At 39.0% G+C, this 26,990-nt stretch overlaps 1 protein-coding gene across 2 annotated transcripts in view; it reads left to right on the top strand.

The window, feature by feature from the left end:
* fto (FTO alpha-ketoglutarate dependent dioxygenase) overlaps positions 1-26,990 on the top strand; it is a 289,056-nt gene that overhangs the window by 59,056 nt on the left and 203,010 nt on the right. For both annotated transcript variants that reach the window (XM_055648439.1, XM_055648440.1), the window contains exons 5-7: positions 3,060-3,139; positions 10,517-10,660; positions 22,294-22,413. In XM_055648439.1, coding sequence (XP_055504414.1) covers positions 3,060-3,139; positions 10,517-10,660; positions 22,294-22,413 — 344 coding nt within the window. The remainder of the gene's footprint in view (positions 1-3,059; positions 3,140-10,516; positions 10,661-22,293; positions 22,414-26,990) is intronic.

Genomic DNA, 26,990 nt, shown 5'->3' on the forward strand with positions numbered 1-26,990 from the left:
TTCATTTCAAACAGACTTAAGATTTCTGTGTTGGCCAAACTTAAACAATGCCTTGATTATGCAACAGTTTGGATTAATATTTTAACCATTGAGTTTATATGTCATCTCAAACATAGTTGGTTTCCACTGGCTTATTCATAAATTGTACAATTATAAGCTGAAATTTTTATTTGATGCTGAGAGAAAGAAGTTGATTCTTTGTCGGGCAATGTGACTTAAGTATTCAATTATTTTACTTGATCCCGTGAACTGTCAAGTCTGTCTTCCATTCACTGTCGGAGGGATTCTATCTTTTTTTCTGTATCAACAAACTGAGTCTCCATATAGATCTTTGATGTCCGTTTGTCAGTTAGTTTGTGATCTTAATATTAGTTTATACGATCCAATAAACATTCTTTTTGAACTGTAGCGTGCCTAAATACAATTTTTTTGTAATGAAATAAGGTCCTGCTTTTAAATCTACATGGGTTTTAGTAAGTATGTGTAATAGAAACCTCATCTGATGGTGAATAATCTACTTTTGCAGACTTAATCAAATAAAGCTTTAAGCTGTATGTAAACTGCAGTTTTGACTTTCTAGTCGGTAGTTATGTTACTGTTTCAACTGATAATGCTTTGAGTACAAGAAGATGTGGCCTTTATCTCCCAATAAGGGACATGCAGGGTGAAGCTGAGACACATGGCAATCCATCCAGCCCCCTGTGTGTGTTGCCGATTTTATTTTCTGCCTATTTCAATATACTGCCATTGAACAAGTTCACCATTTGCTTCATCTTCACCTTTTATTTCATCTGTCGCCATCTGGCAATATAAAAAGCCGTTCATCAATAGGGAATATCTATCTGATTGAATATTCCATAATGTGACTACTGAAGAAGACCAAGATAGAAGGAAAGGTTCTCACCTGATATCCTTCATTGGTCCTTTTTACTCCCCACTTCTGACAAAATATCTTGGAACTGAAATGTTATTTCTTTTTTCTCTTTCTATAACTGCTGTCTGGCCTCCTGAACGTTTCTAGTATTTTCTGTTTTTGAAATAATTTGATTTAGAAATGAAGGAACAAATGAAATATTAATAATTCACCTTTGACCCCAGTGTTATTGAGTGACTGAAAAGCATTCACAAATAGGCGTTGATCATCAGAATCTAATCTGACTTCATTCACATCAGACAGGCTCGATGGAACATATTGCAGAAGGTGATAATTAATTATTTGGGATGTCTGATCATCCACTAATATTTGAGAGAGATCTGATTTTGCTAAACGAAGTACAGTTTTGTCCTAATGAGGTTAGTATTGGCCCCTAGCCTTTTTATTTAAAACATTACAGTGCAGTCTGAATGATTCCTCCGCATTTCAACACAAAAACACTTATGTCGGGCCGAAAGGCCTGTTACACAGTTGTGAGTTTGTTTGAATGTTGGCCTCCTTTCATTGCCATGTTAAGTGCGACTAAATGTTACTTATTATCTAAGTGCATAGAGCACTTTGGGGGTAAATAGACAGTGTAGATTTGCTTTGAAACAAAATTTTAAAATACCAGAATGATGGTCTATTTGACAGCTAAGTCTTTTGATCATTAGAAACATTTCAGGATTAGAGAGATTATTAAATAATGTTAGAAAATGGAAGGCAATGTCTTTTACGTATATTTTTCGTAGTTATTAAGTCGTCGAGTTTATTCGTCATATACACAAACGAGATGTGCAGTGAAATGAAAAGTGGCAATGCTGGCGGACTTTGGTTGTTTGTTTGTTTGTCTTTTTGCACAAACAAACTATAAACACAATCATAAACACACATATTCTTTTACATAATAAATATTGGAAGGAAAAACGTTCAGTCTAGTTAGTCCCTGGTGAGAAAGACATTTACAGTCCGAATGGCCTCTTGGATATATTGAAATATTGAATGGCCTCTGGGTTATCAATCAGACTCTGAGCATAGAGACACAAGGAACTGTAAGTGCTGAAATCTTGAGAAGCACCAAGTGCTGGAATATCTCTGGATCAGGCAGCATCTGTGCATGGAAATGATAGTCGATTCTTCAGGTCGGGAAGTTTCTTTTCTGGGCATTCCTGATACGCACCTGTATTATAACAATCCATTCACCCTAGTTGATGTGACAAATATCCTTTCTTCAATCATATTCTGTGCACAAACTAAATGCAAAAATAGTCTTTTTTTTGCATCATATTCACAGATTGGGAATTACTAGAATGTATGATTGAAAAATGATTTCTCGTCACATAAACATGTCATTGTCTCTGTCAGCTAGCAATGCCAAATTGTAGAATTAATACATTTCATTACACTGACAATATTATAAGAATAATTAGCAAAACTAGAATATTTGATAACTGCAAATAACCCTAAGTGAGTAAGTGAGAGTCTTTGTGAAGTAATGTAAAACCACTGAAAAAATTATACAAATTGGTCGCAGTTGAGAATGCGAAAAGAAGAGATACAAGTATTTAGTGTCGAGACCCTTCTTCAGACTGAGAGTCAGGGGAGAGGGTGACTCAGTCTGAAGAAGGATCTCGACCCGAAACGTCACCCATTCGTTCTATCCAGAGATGCTGCCTGTCCCACTGAATTACTCCAGCATTTTGTGTCTATCTTGGAAAGAAGTATTGGATAGATATATCATTATGCTTCTTCACTGCATTGAATATTTCTGAATAGAGGATTGCCCAAGTACAAATTTCTCACTGTAAATGAGGTTATTTCCCCCCTGTAATTTGATGATGATTGATAAAGTGCCAGAGTGAAATTAAGGATCAGATTCATTTTTTAGAATACATTTTAACTACATGCCTCCTAGCCAATTCTGATGCTTTCAGTATTCCAAACATTTTCAATTGATTTCCTGCTCGAACTGGTCCTACAGGTTCTGGATTTGTATTGAACTATGAATTTTGAAGTATGAGTTTTGTTTGATTGGTCTGTCATGGGCACTGTATAAGTACCTAATTTTCTATCTGCAAAGATTAAATTTCATGTTTAATATTTTTACATGGATTAAGTATGATTGTGTTTTATAATCTGCTCTTAGATGATCTTAATATGACCCATCAACATTGTGTGCTGTCTGGAATGCAATCTCGATACAGCTCTACCCATAGAGTGGCTGAGGTAAGATTGGATGTTAAACCATTTTGGCAATATTTATACTGTGTTATTGATGTGTTTTTTTTTTTGACCAAGTAACACAATTGTGCACTATATGAATATTAAAAGTTGCATCTGCAGTCTACAATTCTGAGGTCTCCTTTCTCTCTCAGCTATTGTGACCCAATACACTATAAACCTGAAAATTGAATAACAGATTATTTTGATACTCAGGTGCTTTGTTCAAGATTAAATTGTGTGTCACTGAACACATGACACAATAAAGCTAGATCAACTATTTGTTCAATCTGTGTAAACATCTACTTTTTATTAAACTGTTCAAAGCAAGGATGGAAAATTGAGGTATACAAAGAGATTTTTAATGTATCTATGACATGGATAAAATAATGTTTCCTTAATACTTATTACAATTTGGCTTAAGACATTGTTAACTAGAACTAAAGGTAAATTTAAATTGTGGTTGACTTCTGTATCAAGCAGCTGATACATAGATTGGGTTCCTACAAAATATTAACATTCTGAGGGCTTAGCCATTGTAATCGTCCATCCAAAAAAAATCTATTTGGTGGGCTGCTGTTGTATACGAAACTATGAAGGGCATAGATAGATATGTACTAAGAATCTTTCTTAATACATTCTTATTCCTCTAGCAAAGGTGTATAAAACCTTGGAGCACAAGTTTAAGGTGAGGATTTGGAATTTAAAGGGGATCGGAGGAACTTTTTGTTTTCACCCAGAGGGTGGTCGGAATCTGGAATTCATGCCTGAGGGAGTAGTGCAAACATAGACTCTCGCAACTTTTAAAATAAGTACTTTGGCAAGCACTTGAATCACCAAGGCATAGAAGGACATGGGCCATGTGCTGGAAACTGAGATTAGTATACATGGCTACTTAATGGTCGGCATGGGAATGGTGTGACTCAACGGCCTGTCCCACTTGGCGATTTTTTTCAGCGACTGCCAGCATCATTGACTGACGTATCAGGTCACCGAAAAATTAGCGGCGTGACGCGGCGTAACGACGTATTGACGCGCAGTGTTTTTTCAAGTGTCGCAACTTTTTTTTGTCGCCGCTGAATTTTGAAATGTTCAACATCTTTTGGCGACACTGATATGATGCCGGCAGTCACCGAAAAAAACACCAAGTGGGACAGGCCCTTTCACTGGGGAACAAAGTTTTGCATGACCCTGATGCCTGTTGAAGGCATATTTACTACCCTCAAAGTAATCATCCTTAAGATAATATGACAACGTAGTTTGCTATAAATTCTCTCCTACTGTTTTATTTTTGGTGCCATTCTCATTTTTGCTTCCTCTCCCTTTCATTCCCATTTAAATGTACGCTTTCCACCATGAAAACAGGCCTAACTCCACTGATGTTCCTAAAAATACTTGATGATGGTCATCCCCCTAGATGTGCATCAGCACTTGCTTTTTCCTTTTTTGGCCTGGAAACCGGAATCCCAAGAGTGAATTACAGGCCAAGCGGAGAAATCAGAAAGCACGTGTACAGTCGAGGGGATAGCCTGCTTGATTGCTCTCAAGAGGACAAGCTCGAGTCCTTCCATTGAAGAAAAGAGAGATGGAACTTGAGGGAAGAAACCTTCAAAAGAAAGCTGTTATTTGACCACCAGCAATTATTCAATACATTTGACAGGCTAATTAGGAACTGCAATTTTCCAATCTCAGCTGTCCAACTTCTTTCCAGTAGAGGCAGTTATAACTGGTCTGAGCATGTTCATGAACATTAAGTAACCACCGTGTGAACCTGAAGTTCTACTTACCGGGTTCAAATAAATCCTTCATAATAACATTTTACCAAAATAATGTAAGTAGATTTAGTGCTCAGCTTTGACATTTAACTGTCAGGTAAATTAACTGAATCTAATTTAAATAGATTATGAATGATATTAAAAATCTGTTTCAATAAAGGCTATCTATCTATCTATCTATCTATCTATCTATCTATCTATCAATTGGTAACCTCAAAGTTTAAAAAAAATGTGGTTACTTTTAAATTAGTCAAACTTTATTTGCTTATTTAATGTCATGGAAACCAATACAATTTCTGATATTGTAAATTCTCATCTGGGAAAACTGTCTTCAGATTATTTGAATTTGACAACCTTGTATTATAGTTGGTTATCTAAAAATATAGATTCCAATTGAAGAGGTGGAAAAGTTATTCAGGAGACAGAAAAGCCGGAAATCCCCAGGGCTGGACAATGTTTTCCCCTCTACCCTCAAGCTCTGTGCTGAACAACTGGCACCGGTCTACACAGACTTTTTCCAATTGGTCCCTGCAAACCTGCACTGTCCCCTCCTGCTTCAAAGTCTCCACTATTGTTCCTGTACCCAAAAAGCCAAGGATTACTGGTCTTAATGACTGTCGCACTGACCTCTGTAATCATGAAGACCCTTGAAAGACTTGCTGGCCCACCTGAAAAAGATCACAAACACAGCTGGCGTCCTGGTGCCATCGCAACAACCTGGAGCTCAATGCTCTTAAGACAGTGGAATTGATTGTAGACTTTAGGACAGCTCCCCCTCCCCTCACCCCATTCACCATCAACACCACAGTCACATCTGTGGAGTCATTTAACTTCCTTGGAACCATCATCTCCAGGGACCTTAAATGGGAGGCCACCATCGACTCCACAGCCAAAAAGGCCCTCCTGCGGCAGCTGAGAAAACACAATCTGCCACAGGCAACGATGGTCCAGTTTTATACTGCCATCATAGAGTCTGCCCTCATCTTCTTGGCCACCAAGCATGACATCTGGAGGCCGCAGAGCATCATTCGATCAGCCGAGAATGGTGTTGGCTGCAACCTTCCTCCCCCATCGAGGAACTGTACCCTGCAAGGGCCAGGAAGAGAGCGGGTAAGATCATCTCTGACCCCTCTCACCCTGGCCACAAACTCTTTGAAGCACTTCCCTCTGGAAGGCCACTCCGGACTGTCAAAGCCACCACAGCCAGACATAAAAACGTTGCTTTTTTCACATGAGCAATAGCTCTACTCAACAGCCTTGTTTAAATTATGATGTTTTATTTTTAATTGTCTACTGTATATTGTGTTGTTACATGCAAACTTGTATGTTTACTTACTTGGTTAATAAAACTTATTCTATTCAATTCAATATATATAATGGACCATGGGGAGGAGGGGGCATGGTGTCTGTTATTGCCGATTGTCCGTTATACCGAGTAATTGTTATTGTATGTCATTGAAACAAAGAACTGCAGATGATGGTTAATACAGAAAAGGAGACAAAGTGCTTGAGTAACTCAGTGAGTCAGGCTGCATCTCTGGAGAGAATGGATAGGTGACGTTGGGACCCTTCTTCAGACTGATTCAGTCTACTCCAGCACTTTGTGTTGTTTCACCTTAAAACTGGGTGCCGCCGCTGCTGGTCTGCACCAGTGAGCCCTTCATCACCATCTACCACAAGGTACAGTTGAAGCGGCTGTTGTTGCAGCTCATGTTGTAGCCCCTGGCCTTCAGCTCTTTCTTCAGGTCACCGCTACCAACAGGATGTGCTCAGTCATGTGAACCACAACAACAGCCGCATCAACCATGCCACACAGGGTGAAGAAGGGCTTGCTGGAGTCACCTTGTGATGGGTGTTGTTTGAGCGAGGCAATAAACTTAGGTGGTGCGAGCTGGGGAGGTTTGCGAGCTTGGTGCGAGCTGTTGGTGTGGGCACATCCGCTATAACCAAACTTAATAAATCAGTTTAAACCTAACTGTATACAATTCCAGGTTTATTTCCAGCCACCATGTGTTTTTTAGGTGTCAAACTTCCTATAAGAGCCCACCTTCCAAGTTTTGCCTGGTTTGTTTATTTTTCTTTGAGCGCCTTATGTTTGTGCTAATTATTGTATCTACGTTTCCTAGTAATTTCCATCAAATCAGTCATAGAATCATACAGTGTGGAAACAGGCCTTTCTTGCCCATCCCCATGTCCCATCAACACAACCTTTTGAACCCCTCCAACTAATATACCTTATAGGTGTTTTAATTTAAGTCTGGTGTTGGGGTGCAGCCCTTCACTCTTATAATCTTGGGTAAAGAGAGCTTTCTAACTAATCAATCATTCCAGTACATGTCTGTATGATTTTTAGCAGTGACAAAATTGGTTATGATAGTGTTCCTTTGGGTGGGAAGCCAACCAATCTAAGAAGGTGGAACCAATCTGTAGACAGCTCTTGAGGACTATCATGAGTTTTTTTCATGTATATTTCCTAAAGTACGATTTACTTAATCTAGCCCTCCTTCGTTGATAAATAAACTTACTGTTGTATCACGTTAACAATCATAGCTTTAATGTATGCTTGGTGTTTTTCCAGATGCATTCTGACACCAGCAGGAATCTCATCCCCACATCAAACCTATTGAACTAAGAATTTTATATGTTTTAATTAATGGGGTCACCCTTCACTCTTATAATCTTGGGTAAAGAGAGATCAAATCAATCATTCCAGAGTACCATCCCAGGAACCAATCTGGTGAATCTTAGCTACACTCTTTCTATAACAAGTACGATAATTTCCCTCCTGAGATAAATAAAGTTGTATCTTATCATATATTTTTTAAATCAGAAGACCAAAATTGTGTACAATTCTGCAGGTCCAATTCTCATCAAGCCCAAAACAATTATGGAAGATATCTTTACCCAATACTTCCAACTCTAAAAGCAAAAGTTCCATTTGGCTCCCTGATTACTTGTCACACTTACTTTGTGACAAGTACCTGCCCACCAAATCTCCTTGAATTTTAACATTTCACAATCTCTCACTATTTAAAAGAATATTAATCAAGTTTGTTTTTATATATATACCAAAATGGGTAAATAAGATTGTTATTGGTTGAAAGAGAAGTTAAACCTTGGACCTAACTATACCTTGCTGAAGAGTTAAGAAAGAACTGCAGATGCTGGAAAAATCGCAGGTAGACAAAAATGCTGGAGAAACTCAGCGGGTGAGGCAGCATCTATGGAGCGAAGGAATTGCTCCATAGATGCTGCATCACCCGCTCAGTTATCTGATCATTATCATCTGTTTTATGTGAAAGCTATATTACAACCACAATTTCACATTGCAAAGAGCTGGAATGAGCTTAGTGATGTTATGAAAAGTGTCATAAGAACCTTTGTACACTTTTGTTTTCTTATGATTAAAGAATTAAATAGGTTTTGAGTTGCCTTGCAAGATATAAGGATACTGAGGACGTACCTGTCAATCCTAGGTCTACAGGTGAGAAACTGCTGAGAGGGAGGTGAAGTAGATTGTACCCACATGGTCACTTCTGCTGAGCTAATTGAAAAGTATTTTTGTCCGATTCATTAGCTGAAGGATGTAATAGTTGATTAACAGAAGGATCCATTGCAAAAACATAAAATGCTGGATATATTCAGCAGGTCAGGCCACGTCCATGGGAAGAGAGACGTAGTCAGCAATTCGAGTTGGAGACCCTTTGTCAAAACTAAAGGTCCATGATACCATAAGTCCATAAGTTATGTCCTATCTTCAATACAACTATGTTGCTGTTGGGATGAGAAATACTTGGCAATGCTGACAGAACATAACGTTACTGTTAGATTACAGACTAACAAGTGTTGGCACTAATTGTTAGAGGTTAGTGGGGAAAAATACGAATTATGCCTGGGTTCTAATGAAGCTTTTATATTTCCTTTTTAAACTTAATAACAATTGTTTTACGTTGTTTCAAAAAGCATTTTGGGTCAAGCGTACAGTATGAAAGTGAAACCCAAGAGAATATTTTTTAAACTTTAGCATTTTTTCTGGTGCCAAAATGTCAATTTTTTAAATATGATTTCATAACTTGTTAATGTTTACTTTAGTTCACAATTTCTGACATAGCTACTCCAATACCAGTTTATTAATTGATGACAGGTATGAATACTTTGTTTAACAAATTGCCAGCTGGAAACTATATTAGTCAAGTGTTAAAATTTACTAGATTTCTCTGAACTACAACCAAAGCGACCTTGATTGTTCGATTTATGTTGAAAGACTAAGATTTTTAAACTTGTATGATACCTTGAATGTTACTTTATTTGAATATTTACACTTAATTAATTTGTTGAGGAATGACACCAGGCTGCGTTGATACCCTCTTGCAGTAAGGTCTTAATGAGTTGTTATGCACTCATAACCCAGAGCCTGTTCCTTTTGATGTTTTAATTTTTTCCAGCAACCCGTTTTTATTTGAGAATCTGGAGTGCAGAGCTTGGTGGACCTTATTTCAACACCAGCAGCACAAGTTGAAAAAATAGAAATGAGTAGGCATAAAGTACAAAAATGTGGCAACTAACTGAAATTGTCTTAAACTTTCTTCATTGTCATTGCATACGACAGGACATATTTTGAGCAGTTTATGGGAGTTGTTGGACCTTGAAGATTGCATAACTGTCTTCAATATGTCTCTATAGTTGGCATCATTTACTCTTTACAGCATATTACAGCAGTGGAAACCATATGGCCCATTGCACCTGTGTAGGCTTTGAAAACACCATCCATCTACTCCATATGGAACTGAGTTGTTCTTCCATGTGACTTTCATTATGAAGACCATTCAATTCTGCATCATCGCCCACTATGAACGTACTGCAGTCCGTTACCCCTGAAATTCTGATCATATCATATGATGCATAGTGGCATAGCCGGTAATGCCTCACTTGTTCCAGAGATCCCAGATTGGATCATGACATCAGGTGCTATCAGTGTGAAGTTTGCATGTTCTCCCTGTGACCACATCGGTTTCCTCTGGTTTTCTCCCAGATCCCAGAGACATGTTGGTTTGTAGGCTAATTAGTTTATATAAATTGTCCCTCATGTGCAGGGAGAGGACGAGAGAATGGGATAACGTAGAACTCGTGTGAACAGGCGATTAATGTTTGGCATGGATTGGGGGGGCTGAAGGGCCTGTTTCCGTGCTAGATCTTAATAAATGATATCTGGGCTCAACTTTTTTCAATAACTTCCTACATATCCAGTAACTACGATATCCAGGCTTGTCCCGAGTGCCTTCAGAGACATTTAAAACCCCCATCTTAAACCTCCCATCTTGTGTTCAGATGCTCCGATTACCTATCCTCATTCCACATTGCTATTAAAACAAAAAGCATATATTTATAGATAAAATACACTTGTGTCCCTGTTTCTTGTTTTCTAACCTTTTGCTCTTAGATGTAATATTATGTCATCTTGATTTTGCTGAATGTGCTAACTTTGCTTCTGCCCAAATGATTTTGAAATCGGCAGAACCCAGAAACTAATTTACAAATTAATTTCAAGTTTTTCTCTTGACTCTAGTCAAAATCTGGTCAATATACAGTGAAATTATGTGTCTTACAGTGTTCAACTGGTACTTTGGACTATATCTTTGGACGATGTGATTTAGCCATGAAGAACCTGCAAAATGATTCAGTGCTGGGCATTTCCTCCCTAATTTCCTTAGAAGTTGAATTTGTGAGACAAACAGAAGAGATCCACAATGAGGTACGAATAATTCAGTTTATATTAACTGTAACTTTTCCATGATTACCTAATAACCGTCTACAGCAAGATAAATTGTTTGCAATTAAATGTACTATGTTACTCAGCTGTCTGGAGACAGATTGACAATAAATATACTGCACAGCAAAAATATTTCCTCCAGGCTTATAAAACATGGTTTTGTTAAGGCCCAGAGTAAATCCCTTGCATGAATATGAGATAATTCAAAGAACTGAGATGAAGTTGGTTAAAATACTTGTGTCGGAAGAAACTGCAAATGCTAATTTATACCGAAAATGCTGGAGTAACCCACTGGGTCAGGCAGCATTTCTGGAGAAAAGGAAAAGGAGACGTTTCGGGTTGGAATCCTTCTTTCTGGGTGTCAGCATTTTCTAGTAGACTTTGAGATGAAATTAACTGTTGCCCGCCCGAATGTCAATACTACGATACACAGGCTCTGCTTCCATGCAAGGCTCACCATTTTGGATCTCTCGATTTTGATTACCAGTAATTTGACATGAGGAGGGGAGTTGCGTGCCACTGATGAGCGTGACCTAATTCTGTCCCATTGCAATTGGGTCTTCATTTGCCTGGCATGATGCCCTATCCCAATGCTAAATGTTTTGCATGCCCATATTATCTGTCAAGAAAAGGTGTGTTAAGATTGCATATTTGCTTTTAGCACCTTACAGGCATCATTCCAACCAAAGATTTCAATAAAGATCAATGAATTTTAAAAGCCACATGCCCATCAATGTAATTAAAGTGAAACTTTTCACATGTAATATTTTTAATAAATGTCTGACAGAATATATTGCTTATCCTTTGTTTAATCTATTTGGTTTAAATTTTTTTATTGCAATTTAGAAACATAGAAACAGAAAAATAGACGCAGGAGTAGGCCATTCGGCCTTTCCAGCTAGCATCGCCATTCGATATGATCATGGCTGGTCATTTAAAATCAGTACCCTGTTACTGCTTTTTCCCCATATCCCTTGATTCCTTTCGCCCTAAGAGCTAAATTCTCTCTTGAAAACATCCAGTGAATTGGCCTCCACTGCCTTCTGTGACAGAGAATTCCACAGATTCACAACTCTCTAGACTTTTGATGCTGGTCTCTTACCTAATCGTACTTGGATATAATTAATGTTCATTATTGGATCTTGTGACATCATTCAAGTAACATACTGCCAATACAGAGAGACTGGTTATTTTGAGTCAAAGTCACTGAGAACTGTGCCTTTTGTGGCATGATTGTTTTCTTTGATAGAGTTGAGGGCAATTTCTACATAATGCTATGGCATGGCAAAGACTTGTTCATATTTGCTGTAGATATTGCAGCACTCAGCACCCTTAATGCACATCATTGTCTCAAGGTCTGAGAAGATCTAAAGGAACAAAAAATGATTACGTGAAAGGAACAAGGGCCACTGTCATTGTCGCTTGCAATCAAATAGCAGAACTTTCAGTGAGAACTTAGTAATTGTCGGAGATAAGCCGCAACGCGAGAACGGTGAACTACACTGCTGACTGATGGCCCCTTTGAGCTTTATTTTTCTCTGTGCAAGATTGTGTGCCCGTGACTACTACAATAAAATGACAGTATTTTTGAACAACTGTAAAGCCAAATAATATTGCTATCTAAAGTGCTTGAGTTTGAACTGCCACATTTACAACTGTTCAAATCATGAGCCTTTTTATATATTACTCTCTTTAACTTGAATTGAAGTTGGTCCTTGGACAGTGTTTAGAAATACGACAGAGTGCAGACTTGCACTGTAAGGTCACCAGTTATTTCTGCAGTTGGAAATGACAGATTGGGCTGTTGGCTGCAGGTTACCCAGGAGAGTCGCATTTCTTGATTTTTGATTTATTGACTCTTGGTGGCAAACGAGGCATTGTCTTTGGTATATTTTGCTTGACTTTACAATGAGTTCCGCCGATGGACTTTGCACAGTAAGCTCCTCATGCGTTTGAACGAGCGCTCGCATACAACAAGCTGAAAAAATTACCAAGCCCTGAGATAGTTACTACAAGGCATGATTGCAGAATGTGTTGTTATCTGTGTAGGTGGCTGGCGAGCATGTGGTCAGTAATAATTTATAATAAAATAGAAGATCTGCCACGTTTGATTGATTGGTGGACCCCTGAGGCAGCTGGACCATGCTTTCTGGACCTGGCCAACCTGCAGCTCTGGGGTATAGCTACAATCGTGCTTGGTATTGATTCTTCACTCATCAGTTACCACCTTGTGGTCCTCTGAAAATTAGCTTGTGCACTGCAGAAACATTTCAGCTGCTAACACTGAAAGGGGCGAGGGTAGTTAGATACAGGATCTGCTGTCGAGAATATTGGCCTGGAAATAGGCACAGCATGGGTAATGTATGTTGCAGCATGTCAGAATAAAACGTCAATTCAGCTGATAGTTTTGCAGGTATAAAGGAAATTAAATATGGATTACCTGTGCGGGTGGCCTTCATTCAGCAAGGTTTCTAAATAATTGTCTCAGCATGACACGCACACTAAATGCCATGCTCTCTTGTAGCTGACCTTCGATATTTAATCCTGACTAAAAACCCAAGCTTCCGCCTTTAATCAATGTTTGTTTCTGTTGTGCAAACCAATAGAGTTGTTCAGATACGCATGCTGAGTTTCACGATGCATTACTGTGAGCTCGAATCGGGGAAGTGTTATTTGGAGTTTATCCGTACACAGGTTTGTGAGCCTCCATGCCTGGTGTTTGTAATTCACTATGCCTTATGCCTTATGAAAACTGGACATTGATACTAAAATAGATTGGTTACGTTTCATATGATTTTAACTGAATCCCTTCAATCATTAGCCTTTCAATTGGTGTTGTAGAATTTCTTGCTGGCAGTAGTTAACATCAAATACATTTTGATAATAGATGGAAGTGAATCGTCCAGAATGCTTGGAATCATTTTATTTTATTATTGTCCCTAACTTCAATCATTTGTCTAAGTCATGAGTGCATATATTAAACCATTTTGAGACAATGCAACTAATTCCTAAATTCTGGATGTAGAGCAAACACACGCAGAATCTAAGCAGAATCTCCATCATTTTGGCAACAAAAGCAAATTGTTTATTTGTATTTACAGGCGGAAAAAAATAGTTATTGTGGTACGGTGGCCTTTGTTTCCTCCTTCCATTAAACTGTGGCCCATCTTTGCTATGTCATAACTTCCACCTTCCAGAAAGCAATGTCCAAGAAGTTTCCGGATCATTTGGCTTTTGGATCATCAACATATGGCAAATTCCATACCACAATCAGGCTATATGGATAGCCTATGCTCGCTCTATGATCGGTTGCACATGCCGTTATAATTAAAAAGTAACTACAGCCTCTCTACAAATCTTGTAGAAAACTGCACTCTAGAGACACGCAGAAATTTTGTGATAGAGAATGCATTAGAGCAAGTTTGTCCCTCATTCACATCATTATGTGAATTGATTAATTGAATGGAATTAATTAATTGAAATAATTATGTAACAATAAATTTAAAACTTCAAATAAATATGTGTATAAACATATTTAACATCAATATTGGGGCAATATGGTAAGCAGGGGGTGTTCAACGTGTTTAAGAAGGAACTGCAGATGCTGGAAAATCGAAGGTACACAAAAATGCCGGAGAAACTCAGCGGGTGCAGCAGCATTTATGGAGCGAAGGAAATAGGCAACGTTTCAGGCCGAAACGTTGCCTATTTCCTTCGCTCCATAGATGCCGCTGCACCCGCTGAGTTTCTCCAGCATTTTGGTGTTCAACGTGTGTTCCACCTTCTAACCAAGTTCTATGTTGTTCTAACCAAGATTATGACACTAAAATGGGTGGTATCGTAGACAGCGAAGGTTATCAAAAATTACAGCAGGATCTTGATCAGTGAGGAAAGTGGGCAAAAATGGCACACAACCTCATTTTAAGTGGGCTTACAATGGAGTTTAATGCAAATACTGTAAGTGTGAGTTGTTGCATTTTTAGAAGTCAAACCAGGGCAGGACCTTCACAGTGAATGGCAGGAGTACTGTGGAGCAGAGGGATCTAGGGGTGCATGTGCATAGGTCCCTGAGTTCTTACAGAGTTGTACAATAGCACTGGGTGTAATTGGGACATTAATTTGCTCTCTTGGCAGTCAGCATGGATTTGATGGTTAAAGTAGCTTCTTTCTGGGTAATTCAAAGTAGATAAAATGTAAAGTGAGTACTTTATCAAGAAAGTTTGCATATTAACAGTACTTATGGTTGAAATGTAAATTTCTGCTATAAATCTTTATCACTATCAACAAGATGTAGAAAGACAATTCACAACTGTGCATGATTATACTTCTATGACTCAACTTCTAAATATCTATTTGGATTAAATTTTCTTTGCTAATACGTTTGTACCACAGAATCAACATGTCTGAATCGTAATTCCGAATCAAAACATTGAACAATTGAACAGTACAGCACAGGAACAGACCCTTCAGCCCACAATATCCATGTCGATCATGATGCCATGTTAAACTAATCTCCTCTGCCTGCATGTGATCTCTATCCCTCCACTATAGGCACATCTATGGGGCTATCTAAAAGCCTCTGAAATGCCACAGAGGCTTCTTAAATGCCTCTTTTGCTTTGATAATTGGGAAATAGTCATAGCTTTAACTGAACGTTGTTAATCCAATTGTGTTTCCGTTTTCCCCCTTTTCACTGCAGGACTTCAAGGTCTGGAACCACCAGACTATGGAATAAAATTATTTCTGAGTGCACTGGACCAATGTTTGGGTGTGCCCAGATGTACAGCATTCTCTAGCATTATTCTTGAAATGAAGAAATTAGTCCTCCTGTAATCTTCAACCAATTGATTGTTAGCCTTGCTGCCAATCGCATATTTTTTGCAGCTGTGTTGTTAAACTCTTTCTGGTTCCAAACTATTCCTTGCCTAATGCAGCCCTCAAGTATAAAGAGCTTTATATCTTATCCAGAAATTCTTTGCCACACGCCAGATTGTACTGCTCCGACAGTTTTCCTTCACATATATTTACTGATCCTCTTTGTGTACACCATTAACTACGGATACATTCTTTAAATTTAGGGGCAACTGTTTGGAAATGAAACTCATACAGAAATAATAAAACATTGTATCACTTATCGCGGTCTACCACCATGCCAATACACCAGGCAATTTTAGCTAGTAAGGCATCTTGACAAGGTCACAAGGTAAGCTAGTCCAGAAAGTCAGGGCATATGGGATCCAAGGTGAGCTGACTAATTGGATCCAAAATTGGATTGGTGATGGGAGGCAGAGGGTAGTGGAGGATGGATGCTTTTCAGATTGGAAGCTTGTAAGTAGTGGTGTACCGCTGGGATTGTTGCTGGAGCCTTTGTTGTTTGTGTTATATATTGATAGCATGGATACCAAAGTACAAGGTATGATTCATAAGTTTACGGATGACAAAATTGCAGCGCTGTGGATAACGAAGGAAGGCTAAGGCAGGATATAGATCAGATGGAAAATTGGACAGGGAATTCGCAGATGGGATTTGACACGGACAAGTGCGAGGTGATGCAAGTCAAACGGGGGTAGAGTATATGCGATAAATGGCGGGGCACTAAGGAATGTTGAATTACAGAGCGACCTAGGAGTTGAAATCCATAGTTCCCTGAAATTGTAGCACAGGTTGGTAAGGTGGTGAAGAAACATCACCTATTCCTTCTCTCCAGAGATGCTGCCTGGCACCCCACTGAGTTGCTCCAGCATTTTGTGTCTATCTTCGGTATAAACCAGCATCTGCAGATCCTTCCTGCGCAAGGAAAATGGCTTGTTAGCTTTCATGGTGCAGTGAGTTAAACATAAAAGAGTCAGGACATCAAGTTGCAACTTTACAAAACACTGGTAAAGCCACACTTGGAGCACTATGTGCAGTTTGGGTCACCACACTATAGGAAGGATGTGGTTGAGCAGAGCAAAGTACAGAGAAGATTCACTATTCCTTCACCTATTCCTTCACTCCACTCCATAGATGCTGCCTTGCCCGCTGAGTTTCTCCAGCATTTTTATCTAACTGAGAAGATTCACTGGTATATTTTCTGAATTTGAAGGTGGGATGAGGTCGGAAAGGTTGGGCTTGTTTTCTTTGAAACAAAGGAGGCTGTAGGGTGACCTGACAGAAAGTCTATGAGAGGCATATTTCTAATAGATGGTCAAAATATTTTTCTCATGATACGGATATCAAAAATAAGTGGGCATAGGTTAAAGGTGAGAGGAAGTATTTTAAAGGGGATAAACACAAAAAGCTGGAGTAACTCAGCGGGACGGGCAACATCTCTGGAAAGAAGGAATGGGTGCCGTTTCGGGTCGAGACCCTTCTCCAGACTTCGGTTTAAACCAGCATCTGCAGTTCCTCCCAACATATTTTATGGGGATTTGTGGGATAAGTATTTTTTAACAGCTAGTTAATATCTGGAACTCATGACCAGAGGAGGTGGTGGAATCAGATGCAATTATTACATTTAAGAAACACTTAGACAGACACTTATGTAGGGAAAGCATAGAAGGGTATAGTCCTAGTGCAACAAAGAGGATTACTGTAGATGGTTAAAATGGACGTAGTGGGCCGAAGGGCCCGCCTCCTTGTTGTACTGTGTGTATACAAAGATTAATGGTACAACGTGAACTTGCATCAATAGATTAATAGAGAAAAAGGAAGCTATTTTCAGACAGAATTTAGTGAGAATGATTTAGTGGGAATACTTTATCAATGGAAATTGTAGACAAGACATTGAAGTGTATTTCCATGATTGTATAGTTGTTCGTTGCATGTATCACTAATGTTGTCATGATGTCTCTTTGGACAAAGTTGTTTGCCATTACTAAATTTTTCACTAAAAATATCCAACACATCTATAATCACAGTGAATAGAGGAACAGTACAATCTGGCTTGGGCAAATGAATCTCTGAGGTACAGTTGTTTGAAGTCTATTTATATTTGAGGCTAGCACTGTGCTGTGTGTTGCAACGGATGGATGCAGTAATTTTTAACAATGCAGTAGATGTAGTGGTCCTTAATGTTTTGAGGGATTTGATCAATCTTACTTAAACAATGAATTTTAAATTCGGTGGAATTGTTTGTCCACATGTGCAATAGCAGAGTGTAATATTACCGTGCGTCTATAATGTGCTGGAACGTACCGGACTCGTGGACCATCTGCACTTACTTTGCCTGCTCACAGTGGCTGCACAAGCTAACCACCACCTTCCCCCCCTGTATCTGACAAGCTTCTGGTGAAGTGTACGGCTTCCAAGTGGTGAGTGGCTCCTCAGCATCATATCCTGACATGTTGTCTGCCGAATTCCCTCACAGCCTTTGACAGATCACCAGCTGGCAAAGGCTTTTTAACCACTGTTACATTTCTCTGAAAGCCAGAGACATTTTTTAAAAGCTATTCCAGTGGATTTTAAAATACCTAATCGCAAGTGTAATAAAACACTCAAAAGTAATTTAAAATAATTGAAGTTAAATTAAAAAAAGAACACTATTTATTTCTTATTTTACCGTTCGGAAGGTGCCACTTTGACCCATCAGTACATGCCAGCTCCCAGCAGAGTAATCTCGTCAGTCCTACTCGTCATTGTATATCTTTATACTCAGTCATATGCCTGGCAGTTCCATTTTGATACTTGTCTACATTATCTGAATTAGGGACAATTTCAATTTACCCATTTATCCCTGCAATCACAGGGTGATTAGTGCAGATGTCAGGGGTTATGGGGAGAAGGCAGGAGAATGGATTTGAGAGGGAACGGTAGATAAGCCATGATTGAATTGCGGAGTCGACCTGGGGCTGAATGGCCTAATTTTACTCCTGGAACAACTGAACTTATGAACCTGCACTGTCCACACCAGCAATACCCAAGGTCATGATCGAACCCCAGGTGTCAGAAATGTAAAGCAGCACTAATTGCCACACCAATGGGCCACAACAAGGTAAGTGGCTCCATTTAGAAGGACTGGAGTCACCTTTCTGATCCCAGGTATAAAGCTGAGCGCCAGATTCAAACATGCATACAGGTCTCTCTTTGTCATGTCACACCATTTGCTGCAAGACTGAATGGCAAGTCCAGCAGAGACGAAAGGAACTGCAAATGTTGCAATCTTGAGCACAACACAAAGTGCTGGAGTAACTCAGCGGGTCAGGCAGCATCTGTGGAGGGAAGGCGACAGGCGACGTGTTGGGTTATAACCTTTCAGGGGAGAAGTGGACTGACCTCCACTAAATTTCAGGTTTTCCACTTTTACTGATGCACTCTTAAACACAATGCGCAGTGAGTGGCTTGTAACTGGCAGCACAGTTAAGATGACTTGTTGGATATGTCCAGGGATTTGTAAATATTTAGGGGAAAATTTAGAACAGAAGAGTGGGGCGGCACTATGGCATAGCGGAAAAGTTGCTGCCTTGCAGCGCTAGTGATCTAGGTTCGATCCCGACCACGGGTGCAGTCTGCACAGAGTTTGTACATTCCCCCCATGACAGCATGGGATTTTCCCTGTGTGCTCCAGTTTCCTACCACACTCCAAAGACTTACAGGCTTGTAGGTTAATTGGTTTTGGTAACGATTGTAAATTGCCCCAAGCGTGTAGGATAGTGCTAGTGTATAGGGATCGCTGGTTAGTGTGGACTCGGTGGGCCGAAGGGTCTGTTTCCGTGCTGTATCTCTAAACTAAACTAAAAGAAACAGTTTGTAGAATGAATTAAGGAAATTACTATTAGCTATTTCAGGCATGCAGTGAAAGCATCAATCACTCTTGTCTGATTTAGTAAAACAAATAAAATTTATATACCCTTGCTTGAAACTTCAGAAATATATCCTTCTTACACGTAAAACATTTCTTCACCTAGTCTTCCGAAATTGCAAAGCAAAATGTTAATTCTATTCTGCAGGCAGCATTTATTTAACAGTGACCTCTAGGTCAGGATACCCTCAACACTGTTTTCACTTGGTGTGTCGAGGAGGAATCGGCAATGGTTCAACTTGCCTTTACTTTAATCTCAAGTGTTTAGATGAGCAGTACAATATGCAGGGAGTTGATGGGAATCATCAAGTTGGAAGAATAAAATGGAATTCCAGATTCAGGGACAGTTTCTTCCCAGCTGTTATCAGGCAACTGAATCGTCCTACCACAACCAGAGAGCAGTGCTGAATTACTATCTACCTCTTTGGTGACCCTCGGACTACCCTTGATCGGACTTTGCTGGCTTAACCTTGCACTAAACCTTATTCCCTTATCATGCATCTATACACTGTAAATGGCTCGATTGTAATCATGTATTATCTGTCTGCTGACTGGATAGCACACAACAAAAGCTTTGCACTGTACCTTGGTATACGTGACAATAAACTAAACTGAACTGAGCTGAATTAGTGTAAATGAATGCATGGTGATTGTCATGGATTCGGTGGGCAGAAGGAGCCGTTTGCATGCTCTATAAAAATGTGTCTTGAAAAACAATTTCATTACTCAGATTGGCTCTGCAGAAAGGGGACAAATTAGGTTATTGGAAAAGAGAGGCATTAAGGCATTATGGAAGTCCAGGTAGAATTCTTACAGTAGATAATTCCAGGTAGAAATTTTACGGTCAGCATATAGAACATTTTCACTCTCAACAGTCAAACCTGAATTTGAATGTGGACTAAAGAAGGGAATGGACATTAATCTCATCTCCAGTGCCCTTCATGATGTTTGGGACAAAGACCCATCATTTATTTATTTGCCTCTGTACTCTACAATTTGAGATTTATAATAGAAAAAAATCATGTGGTTAAAGTGTGCATTGTCAGATTTTACTAATGACCATTTGTATACATTTTGGTTTCACCATGTAGAAATTACAGCTGTGTTTATACATAGTCCCCTCATTTCTGGGCGCCATAATGTTTGGGACACAGTAATGTCATGTCAATGAAAGTAGTCATGTTTAGTATTTTGTTGCATATCAAAAAAAAAAAAGTAGCTTTTATTGTCATTCAGACCTCGCGGTCTGAACAAAATTTTGTGCCTTGCAGTCCTACATATAGTACAAAATGACAAAAACACACAATAAACACAAATTAACATCCACCACAGTGAGTTCACCAGGCACCTCCTCACTGTGATGGAAGGCAAAAGTTTTATATCCTTTGCATGCAATGACTGCTTGAAGTCTGCGATTCATGGACATCACCAGATGCTGGGTGTCTTCTCTGGTGATGCTCTGCCAGGCCTGTATTGCAGCCATCTTTAGCTTATGCTTGTTTTTGGGGCTAGTCCCCTTCAGTTTTCTCTTCAGTATGCTCAAAAGGCATGCTCAATTAGGTTCAGATCAGGTGATTGACTTGGCCACTCAAGAATTGACAATTTTTTAGCTTTGAAAAACTCCTTTGTTGCTTCAGCCCTATGTTTGGGATCATTGTCTTGCTGTAGAATGAACCGCCAGCCAATGAATTTTGAGGCATTTGTTTGAACTTGAGCAGATAGGATGTGTCTATGCACTTCAGAATTAATTATGCTACTACCATCAGCAGTTGCATCATCAATGACGATTCAGCAGCCATACATGCCCAGGCCATAACACCCCCACCACTGTTTCACAGATGAGGTGGTAAACTTTGGATCTTGGGCAGTTCCTTCTCTCCTCCATACTTTGCTCTTGCCATCACTCTGATATAAGTTAATCTCCGTCTCATCTGTCCACAAGACCTTTTTCCCAGAACTGTGGTTTCTCCTTTAAGTATTTCTATGCAAACTAACCCGGCCATCCTATTTTTGTGGCTGAACAGTGGTTTGCATCTTGCAATGTAGCCTCTGTATTTCTGTTCATGAGGTCTTTGGCAGACTGTGGCCATTGACAAATCCACACTTGAAGTGTGTTTCTGATCTGTCGGACAGGTGTTTGGGGATTTTTCTTTATCATAGAGAGAATTCTTCTGTCATCAGCTGTGGAGGTCTTCCTAGGCCTGCCAGTCCCTTTGCGATCAGTAAGTCCGAGCCACTTTCACTGGATGGAAATGTTAAATTCTGGAAGGCATCGCTATCAGATCAGAGGGCAGAAGAAGAAAGTTTAGAGGAGATGTGTGGGTCAGGTTTTTTACACAGAGAGTGGTAGATGCCTTGAATGGGCAGCCAAGGGTGGTGGTGAAAACAGATATGGAAATGGGATGGAAGATGTTTTTAGCTGGACCTGTGAATATGCAGGGAATATGGATCACATGCAGGTAAAAATAATTAGTTTAAGAAGGTGCCATATTCATCACAAACATCATGGGCTAAGGGACCTGTTCCTGTGCTGTGCTGTTTTCTATGTTCTGTGGTTAGATTTTTGCCGATAGTGGCAGCAAATTTAAGATCTTAAGTTAAATGAAACATTGTTTTCTATTTTGGAGGCCGATTATGTTTTATTTCTCATTTTCGATCTTTGCTACTTACTACCTAATATTTGATATTTAAAACATAGGTGATTGAAAAAAATATGAGAGATATCAGTGCTGATGTGAAATATTTAGTTCCCCGAAAGGAGTTTTATCTTTATACAATATGTTTGCTGTGGTTGGAGATTTCTTGTCTGAAGTGGAATGATGTTTTCTTGCTGCAGGTGGAGTTTGAGTGGCTGCGGCAATTCTGGTTTCAAGGAAAACGCTCTGCAAAACAGTGTGATTGGTGGTTTGGACCCATGGCTGAGCTGGAGAATGCCTGGAAAAAAATGGAGCAAATGGTATGTATTTCTTTACATCTTACTGGATCCAGCATGCAGTTGTAGATAATGATGGAGGATGAGTCTGAAGAAGGGTCTCGAACAGAAACGTCACCTATTCCTTTTCTCCAGAGACCCGCTGTCTGACCCGCTGAGTTACTCCAGCTTTTTGTATCTATCTTCGGTTTAAACCAGCATCTGCAGTTTCTTCCTACACGCTATTTAATGTCCTTTCCTCATGAGCTTTATTTAAAATAAAGGAACAATGTGCAGTTCAGATTGAAATATTTCAAGATATGGATTATTCCTATTATTAAAACAGTACAAACACGTTGAAAATTAGGACAAGAATCAAAATAGATGAAGAGTACTCTTTGACCTGTTTTGTTCTTTGTATGACACCTATGTGACTCCGATTGGAAAAAGTTTGGTGTCAACAGACCATCCAACAATCATAAATACATGGATTAAAAACCTCAGTTGAAGTGGCACAGCTGGTAGAGCTACTATCTCACATATCCAGAGACCCGGGTTCAATCCTGACCTCGGCTGCTGTCTGTGTGGAGTTTGCACATTTCTCTTGTGACTGCATGGGTTTATTCCAGGTACTCCAGTTTCCATCCACATCCCAAAAATGTGCTGGTTCGTAAGTTAATTGGCCTCTGTAAATTGCCACTAGTGTGTAGGGAACAGATGCGAATGTGGGTTAACATGGAAGCAGGTGATCAGTGGTTGGCGTGGAGTCAGGGGGCGAAATAATCTGTTTCTAAGTTTTATCATTCAATTCAAGACATTTTTTGGATTCTAATTTGCCTGTAACAATTGTTCCTGTGTGACACATTTGGTCAGGAGTTAATGAAATTATGACCTCTTTCGACAATTTTCACATTGGCAGCAATTTAGAGTTCATCGCCTCAGTGTCTGTGTGTTTTGGTAAGGTTTTGCTGAATGAGGGTCAATGGTCAGTGTAAATGCAGAATTAAAACAGCAGAGGACACTATTGCACCAATAGTGCATAGAACAACATCACTCACAAGATCAGAAAATCAAACTCTGCCACTTAACAACATGAGATTGTGACCTATCACCTGAAATAGTCTTGCTCACATTTACACACTGTCATCCATTTCCTGGGAACTTGTAAAATAATGAAAGAGTTACCTTGATTGATTGGAGTAGTTTTCAGGAAGAAAAATTGTTACAGAAATATCAATGGTAATTTTGATTTAGTTCAAATTTCCAATATGTGCACACGCTTCATATTTGTAATTTAAACTCAACCAAATTAGTAATGGACTCGAGGGATAATATTCAAGGGCTGTATTTATGTAAGATTATGAGAGCAAATGTAATTATTGAGGTTTCAATGATTCCTATTTCCCATAAAGATTTTGATCTCAAACTAAATAGGACAATATTTAAAAGATAATTGAAGAGTTTTATTTTATTCATTCTTGTTTTAGAATGTGTGTGTCTCTGGCAAGACCAGTATGTATTGCCAACCCAATGGTGTTGAAGAAAGTGAACTGCCAGCGAGCTGTGGCCAGTTTGGCTAATTTAGAAGGCAGCCAAGACCACACTGAGCAAAATAGTTGAGGAAATTATGATATGTGGTCAAGGGTGGTCTGTATATTATTTGTACCTCATTATGTATCTTTTTTCTATAAATGTAGTAATATTATGTAAATTGCAGATTGGATTGATCTAATGTTTTGGAAAGAACTGCAGATGCTGGTTTTAAACGAAGATAGACCCTAAAAGCTGGAGTAACTTAGCAAGGAAGGCGGCATCTCTGGTGAAAAGGAATAGGTGATGTTTTGGGTCAAGCCTTCTTCAGACTGAGAGTCAGGGGAAAGGGAAACGATGTATAGACAGTGATATAGACAGAGATAGAATGAAAGGACGAGAGATATGTAAAAAAGTAATGATGGTCAAGGAAAGGTGAAGCCCACAATGGTCCATTGTTGGCTGTGGGCTAGGTGATAACGTCACATATTCCTTTTCTCTAGAGACGCCGTCTTGCCCATTGAGTTACTCTAGCTTTTTGTGTCTATCTTTGGATTGATCTAACTTCAAAGTAGTGACTAAACAATTCTGATATAAACAACATACTATCAAGAAACTGATTGGCTTTGTTAGTTGGGGGACCATGGTATAATTCTGATGGGAGGGAAGATTCGTTCAATACATAAAATACAATCTAAATTGTGCAGCTACATAAAAGCACTGAGAACTTTTTTGCAGGAAGAGAGTCAGTCAGTCAAAGTGAATGCACATCCATGGGCTGATTTGAGATTCATGCAGGTAGCTAATGGAAAGGTGGTAGCCTGGTTGCAATATTTTTTGCAAAAAGTAAGTAGCTATTTGGATCATAGCATTAGCAGGAGACGAATGAAAAGCACCATTTGTATAACATTACCAAAAATGTCGACCGTGTCATACTATGTCAATGTTATCATGACTTTAATTTTGAAAGGTCTACTCTAACGATTGTCAGCAGGAGACCTCTTCAGGCAGACAAGACTAGCATATAGATATTTTAGTTTTTGGTAGTGTACATTTGCTATGTGCTTGTGAAGATGGGGTCTGCTATCTCCAAGGGAATTGTAGATCTTGCACGCAATGTCATTTGCCTTTGGCTCAATTATAAATCATTAAATTGTCAGCTTTCATAGCATTTTTGCTACTAATTTAGTAAGAATGTGATTCTTGTAATTTTTTTCCCCATTTTTACAAGTCTTTTACGTTTATTAGCTGGTTGTTTTTTGGAGATTGGAAGACAAATTAAAATGGTAGCTGGGTTCCTATTACGGTGTTTAAACAAACACCCTTTTTCTGAAAACTATCAGATGCCTGTAAAATTGTACGTTTGAGTTTAGTTTATTGTCAGGTGCACCGAGGTACAGTGAAAAGCTTTTGTAGCACATAAGATATATTAACATTGGGGAGAACCCTGTGATGTTGTGTCGTGCCTTATGAACGGGGATGTTTCATTAAGAAATGGCAGAGTAGTCACAGCAGAATCCCTGCTGAATGTAGAGTCTACATCACTTTAGATGCCTTGCTACAACATTATCCTTGTAAAAATATTGACTGCATTATCTGAATTTAAAATTGATGCTATCTGTTTTACTTTATGAAATAATTAAATGTACAAAGAGTTATCATTTCTTTCACTTTAGCTGCCTTTTTTATAAAATGGTCTTTGGTCAATGTTTTCCAATGACAGCATAATTACAAGGTATTTGTTGGAGGAATCCCTGCCACTGGTGGCGTCGAGGGAGTTTAGCAGAAGCATAGAAAGGGTTAATGAGTGTCTGCAGTTTTATCAGTTCACTTTGCTTGGACTGTCATTGAGAAATTCCTCCATGCCAACCCTGATGAAATCACAAGAATCACCATTTAAACTGAAACATCATTTAAGCGCAAGAGAATCAACTGGATTTTTGATGCAACGTGGTTCCTCTGAACCTTTTCAACAAAGATATATACTACTGACGAAAGTAACTAGTTAAAAGAACATTTGTGTGTCTGAGCATAAGATGGAATTACTAATATAATGTCAGCATTGGACAGCAATTTTTAACATATTTGCTGTCAAACCAGTTAGCTTGCCATGTAGTGCTGTGGGGATTGTGGAACTGCCTTCAAACAACCGGTGGGATGATAATTGGACTGGGTGTCCCATTTGTGCAAAGGTACAATGGCCATGCGGAGCTCTACATTGGATTTGCTCTCTCACAAGCATTTGGTACTTTTAAGCAGACATTCATTAGAAGAAGCCATTATGCTAATCCAGTGAGTTGCTATGTGATTGCCACATGCTGCTTTACATGCTTTTTTTCCATTTGTGCTACAGGAGAGGTTTAAAAGTTCACCATCTCTGTTATTGACCTACATTTGCTGAAATTTGAAAACCGTCATCAATCAAATTTACCACTGCTTTTTTCCCCCCACATTTTGCAGCCTCCTTAAAGTCTATGTTGGGTACTATGGATTGCTTCAGTAAAGTCAGTTTTGCAGGATGAATCCTTCTTATTATCATATTCACTGTACAATAATGGCAGTTGGTCTTGCCAGACAGCATGTAGAATATTAAGCAGCTATAGCGAAGCAGGTTCATGGATATATGAAGGAAACAAGATGGAAATTTAAGGAAGTAATATCAGAAATTAGTGAAAGGCAGTCACAAAAATATTGAGAGTCAAGTGAGTAAAACAAATGATACTAAGGCTTCACCTGACTGAATTTGAAAGGTATAGATGTATACATTTATGTTGAATTTATATTAATTGTGCCAAGTTGTGTTAGTTTTTGACTGGAAAAGTATACATTTACAGAACCACGGGTGATGGTTTTACCGTGATACCACATTGAAGGTATGTTGACATAAATAAAACATGTGGAGTGCTGCTGTAATGAATCGAAAGTATTTACAAAATCTCAAAAGGTAATGTGGTATAACAATGGTTGGATAAAGGTAGATTTTATTGTGGCAAATCAAATGCTGTCTCGTTTATACATACGAGAAATTTCTTACCATTGAATCTTTTTTTTAAATTGCAGTCAATCCTTCAGAAATGATTAGTAGTTTCCTC

Source organism: Leucoraja erinacea, chromosome 17, assembly GCF_028641065.1.
Source record: "Leucoraja erinacea ecotype New England chromosome 17, Leri_hhj_1, whole genome shotgun sequence".
NCBI lineage: Eukaryota > Metazoa > Chordata > Chondrichthyes > Rajiformes > Rajidae > Leucoraja > Leucoraja erinaceus.